The sequence below is a fragment of the Buceros rhinoceros genome, unplaced genomic scaffold (genome assembly GCF_000710305.1).
Source record: "Buceros rhinoceros silvestris isolate BGI_N320 unplaced genomic scaffold, ASM71030v1 scaffold25139, whole genome shotgun sequence".
Classification (NCBI taxonomy): Eukaryota; Metazoa; Chordata; class Aves; order Bucerotiformes; family Bucerotidae; genus Buceros; species Buceros rhinoceros.
Genome location: NW_010432984.1, coordinates 32,643 through 38,157, shown reverse-complemented (window position 1 = coordinate 38,157; position 5,515 = coordinate 32,643). Strand labels below are relative to the sequence as shown.

At 39.9% G+C, this 5,515-nt stretch overlaps 1 protein-coding gene across 1 annotated transcript in view; it reads right to left on the bottom strand.

Annotated features, from left to right (window-relative positions):
• Window positions 1-2,119: 2,119 nt before the first annotated feature.
• Window positions 2,120-5,515, bottom strand: part of XPO1 (exportin 1) — a 33,194-nt gene continuing 29,798 nt past the window's right edge. Inside the window, exons 21-25 of the mRNA XM_010143942.1 lie at window positions 5,427-5,515; window positions 4,196-4,330; window positions 3,926-4,085; window positions 3,751-3,847; window positions 2,120-3,169 (exon numbers count right to left, since the gene is read on the bottom strand). Of these exons, the coding sequence (XP_010142244.1) occupies window positions 3,023-3,169; window positions 3,751-3,847; window positions 3,926-4,085; window positions 4,196-4,330; window positions 5,427-5,515 (628 nt within the window). The 3' untranslated portion in view covers window positions 2,120-3,022. The remainder of the gene's footprint in view (window positions 3,170-3,750; window positions 3,848-3,925; window positions 4,086-4,195; window positions 4,331-5,426) is intronic.

The following is a 5,515-nucleotide window of genomic DNA, read 5'->3' as shown; positions in this document are numbered from 1 at the left end:
TTTTTTTTGCATAAATATTAGCTTTATTGGAAAATAGTTCACTTAACCAGATTAACACACACCAAATTATTCTAGTTAAAAACCAAACCAAACAACCTAACCTAAAATGCTTTGGAAAATGATCTGCTTCAGTTACAGTAGCAAACACATCATGGTAGCCTGAAAAAAGTACTTGGGGGTGTCTTCACCACTAACAGGCAATCAATTCATGTAAACACAAGAGAACACCCTGCAGTATTGGTAGTTATGAACGTACCTGGAGGTTTTTTAAAAAAATCTGTATAGAAATATGCAGAAAACATTGGTTTACATATAATTACAAGTTACATAAATGTTTATATGATGGTTCATGCTTTTTATCCATATATTTTAGTTTACAGAGTGTGCATTAGAACTAGAACTTTTAGATGTACACAGTAATTATTTTTCCACATTCAGGGTAACTGCACTAGAAATATGCACACGCACAAGTCAAATCTTCAATGGTATCCAGAACTCTGCATAAGCTGCATCTTTAGAGCATCTGCAGAGATCAGTGAAAGGCACCAAGTCTTCATATAACAAATCAAGACCACAGTCAAGCTTTTGTATCTAAAAGGGAACCAAAAACCTATCAAAATAATGAAACAACTCTTCTCTGAATCAACTTTAAAAATACATTTCAGATTTGATGTTTGAGAGTTTAGGTCAGATTTAATTCTTCCATAAACAACCAGACCATGAGCCTCAGACTATCTTGAACCTCAAAACACAGAAGAAAGTAACCTGCGTAAAAGCATATGTGCATTTTTTTACTCAACACTATTTTCAGCGCACTGCTAAAGCCGCTGCATGTCAGACTGATTCAGTAGTTTGCTCTGACTCACAGGGCACGATCAGTCTGACGTCATGCTATCAGTAGCATTTATTTCCATTTTAATAAGATTTTCTTACTTCTCTGCACAGCTTTTGATAATCTGTAGCTCTAGAATGCCGCGACTCAGCCTGGTCACAAGCCATTTAAAATGTCCATTCCAAATATGTCCTTCAAGAGTACTTCAAATACTTTAAACTGCCTGTTAAAGATGATACCGCCTTCCCAGAGCAGTCAGCAAGCTACACATCCACAGGACAGGAAGACATGAAAAAGCTTTAACGACGAGGCTTGAAGGAGAGAACGAATTGAGTTTTTCCACTGTCAAAATAATTAAGTTTTGGTAGGCTGTATCCTGAAGTCCTGGCACTAAAGGGTTTGAGCAACCTTCTCTTTAAAGATTAGCAACTGCCAGCTCACAACATTTCCGTTGCCCAATGATCTTCATACAGGAGCAGCTATGCTTGGTTTAGGACCAGCTAAGTAAAACAGAGAGATGTCCACCAACAGAAAGGGGCCAATACTCAAGACTGGAAACATCCTGGTCACAGCTAAGCTCTAGGTGAACACTGCTACCTCATGCACTTCTACTTCAAAAGGAACATACATCAAAGTTAACTACGGTATCCAAACTTCCATGAAGCACCTCCACAACTGTCTAACCTTGCTTCACAGCTCTGCGTGCAAAGCTATGCTTTGCACCACAGTCTCAGTAAGATTAGAGACCAAATAAATGGAAAAACTTTGGGGGAGCTTGACATCAACTGTTAGAGACAAGACACTACAAAAACAGGGAAGCTATGACTGCACAGTCTTAGTGTTCATACTGCTTTTTGTAGCCATACTTCATAAACTTGTGAAAATCACTGAACTACAAAACTTTAGGTAGAAAAATAACGGTAGATCTTGTCTACGTGTGTTATTAACATGTACTCTGTCATTGTTTTAGTCAAGATACAGTGCAATACCTCTTTGAAATACATTGCAAAGAGTCCAGAGAGAGAGCGAGAGCACCTTACTCCTGGCATTTGACAGTAATGTGGCATGGAGTAGTTATTCACAGAGGTAAGTCAAAACAGCTACTGCACTTCCAAACGGAACCCAGCTGAGTTCATGGTAACTCCAAGCCAAGTCCTTGAGATGAGGCAAGCCAGAAGCAGCAGTTATCTAGACCTCAAGGGACTTTTCCTACGCCTTCAGGATACAGATCTCAAATATGATCACAGCATTTCCATCCAATGAAAGAATAAGCCGAAGAAAGAAAAATAAATGTAAACCAAGTTTATTTTGCTTTTAAGTAGTGTTCTTTAAGCACTACAGCATGGTAAACAATGTAAATTAGTATAAGTCATCTCAAAAGCCAGGTTTTTTTTTTTATTTTATGAGTTGTTAAAAAGATGCAGCCTATTCTAACAGGATAAATATTTTAACCATTTCACTTCGAGTTAATGAAGGCTCACAAATGAGCAACACTCCTCATTGAGGAAAACAAAAAGCTGTTGTCGACAAAGCGACAGCACACACACAAAAACAAAAGAACTGTGTAAAAATAACTAACTGTACTGTGTTCCCATACTCTTTAGAAGTTGCTTTACAATGGGATGATATGCACATGATCTTGCTGCAAACTTGCCATACAACTTGCAAATACACGTAGCCTAGCCTTACCACTCAGTCCAAAAAGCTGCTAACTGATCAAAACAAACGCAGCGCTAGAGTCCTCTGCTGAACAATTAATTTCATCTGCTTTACTCATTGCCTTTTCTCCTAGGCTGCAGGACAGACTAGAAGGAAAATAATCCCGAATCAAAAATTGATACTCTTACAGGAAATTGTATTATTTTGCAATATAGTCTTTTACAAGTTACGTTTTGCCTATTTCCCCTTAGCCACAAAATGGGCATGAAGTAATTACTCTGAAAATGCCTTAATTTTCAACTTCATGCAAATCTAAATAAAGATGACCAAACAAAAGCTTAAACAATGGAAGGATATTTCACAGAAAATTTCTTATACAAAAAACACATAAGAAAAAGGGCCACTAGGTGACATTTTAATTTACAAATTGGCATCATTTTGGTCAACAAATATCCAAGTGCTGTTTTCTTCTATCACAACAAAGTGGCTGTACAGAAAGAAAACTGCAAAACTTGTTTTATGATTTTTTTTTTAATCACACATGTCCTCAGGAATTTCATGTGGATTAAGGATGCCAGGTACAGACATCTGAAGTTTATGCTTCTCCTCTTGAGCCTGCCGAAGGGCTGTTTCTCTTTCCTCCAAGAATAGGTCTGATGTGTCTTCACCTGCGAATTCCTGTACAATTCACAGAAAAGCATTAGTTTATTGTCAAACGCTTTAAGCCAAGTAACAAGCTTCCAAAATCCAGAATGGTATAGAAAACATCTTCCCTTCACATTCCCTGCCCAGCTATGTTCTTGTTTTGCTGGCTGTTCCTGAAGTCAGAACATAAAGGTATGCAAAATATTTTACCATTTTCAGGACCTGTTACAGAACAAGATGCTACAGCAACACGATGTTTGGAGCCACCACTGTTAATGCAGTGTCATGACAACTTTAAAATACCCGACAACTGCAGTCTCTAAACTAATGAACAAACTTTCCTACCATCTTCCTGAGCTCTCCCATCTCCAGAAAAATAGCTGCGTAGCGTTACTCTAGCAAGCTTCAAAACAAGTCCCAATCCTGAGCAGAACTGAAACTCAACTGGTTACAGTCCGCTTGCTTTATGTCCCATTAGAGTAGGTTTTGGCGCCACCCCAGCCGTATGAATTGAACACAAACACCCACTGAACACTGCCCAAGTACTTTCTAACCATCTCGGCTGGCTAAACAATCAGTTTTCATTTCTTGAAAAAAGCATGCGCCAAACATACCTTGATTTGCACCAGGAAATCCCTTAGGTGTTCCTTGAAGGCGGGAATATCCTGGTTTAAACTGAAGAGTCCTGTTACAAACAGCTTAACCTGGGCGCTGAGAGTGAACACATCAGTTAGTACTCCAAGCTATAAGAACCCATTTAAAGGTATTACAGAATCACAGCAGACTTACTCTTGCAGGTGAGGAAACGCAGATTTGAGCAGATTAGCAACATACTCCTGAATAAACATCTGGTTGTTCACTGGATTCCCAGGGTTTAACGGAGTACTTATTTTTCCCTCTTCCACCAAGTTGAACATGTAGGCGAGGATTGATGCATGCATTGTCAAACCTGAACAGATCCAAGTTATACACAGGCAGTTATTTACAGCAGGGCGCCTAACGTTATTTTCGTGTTCAAAAGGACTGTTTTCATCCACCAGCTCACGTATGTGTTCTTACCAGCAGTGTGTGAGGTGTCCGTTACTACTGAGAAAATGTGCTGAAGAATGTCACAGAAATACGTCTGATAGAAACTCTGGGCAGCTGTCTCTTCTTGCGCAACGTTCTGTAGTAGAGTGTACAGTATCTGAAGCCCTGGGAAACAGGCATTAAAAAATAAGTTACCAACAGAACAACAATAAAAGCTCTGCACGTATTTTTCCCTTTTCCAAAACGAGGCAAACATCCCACGGAATTCTGATAGGCACCGAAAACACAAGTATTAAATGTGCAATGATGTTCTCATGCATTTCCTAAGGTAGGCACTAGAGGGCTATAGCCACATTCACATGGCACGCCGATTTTACTGGCGTTATTAGAAAACAAGAGCATTAAGAACCAATCACATCACTGTATTGGCGCTGGAGGAAGTGAGAGGAACCCTCTGCCAAGAGAAGCGTTTGCTAATTTAAGAAAGGGAAAATGTTTTCTTTTTAGAATTACATGAAAACATCGTTACCATATTAGGTGAGACAACCAAAAGGTATCTTTTACCCCGCCCCCTTCCAAACAACTGCACTAAGCCCAAGACATTAAAAAACAATGTTTTTAGAGCAAGACTTTCACATATCATACCCTTGTCAGCCCTCGTTCTGGAGGGCTTTTCAACTACTCGGGGTTTGTTAACTGAGCTGATACACTCATTACAGCTGCTCAATGACATTTTGCCCCAAATTCAAACAGCTTACTGTAGTGCGAAGGAAGCCTAAACAATCGAAGGTGTTTTCCTTGCCTTATGTCACGGGCTCGCTCCCAGACCGTGAGATCAGCCCCAAATACTTTCCTGCTTAACTTTCCAGTAGTTACTGAGCAACTGCCTTACTGAGGCACCAAGTCAAATACCGCAGGCAGCACTACAAGAGGAGAGCTGTGACACCAGTTCTAGCTGCAGTGGCATCAGTTCAGCCGTTTCAGAGAAGAGCCATCCCTCACATGGACAAGAAAGCCAGCAGAAACTGTAACAGTGCTCTCTAACTAAGCTGTGGAAGTGAAACAGCATCCAAGTGTTTCAGCCCGTTAATGTGTACCTGCCTGACAACTTGAAACTGAAAGAGAGAACATCACCCCCCAGCAAACGCAGTACAGAATTGCGTTCCTAGAATACCGAGTTTGACTGAAGAAAAATATATGAGAAAACAACAATCTCCCTGATGCTGCAAACCAAGTCCGCATATTAAACACTTCCATTTACCTGTATCCGCAACATTTCTCATTGTATGTTTGAAAGCCCAAATGATGGAATCCAGAACAAGTTTGAACTGTGCAGGTGGAATGGCCAGG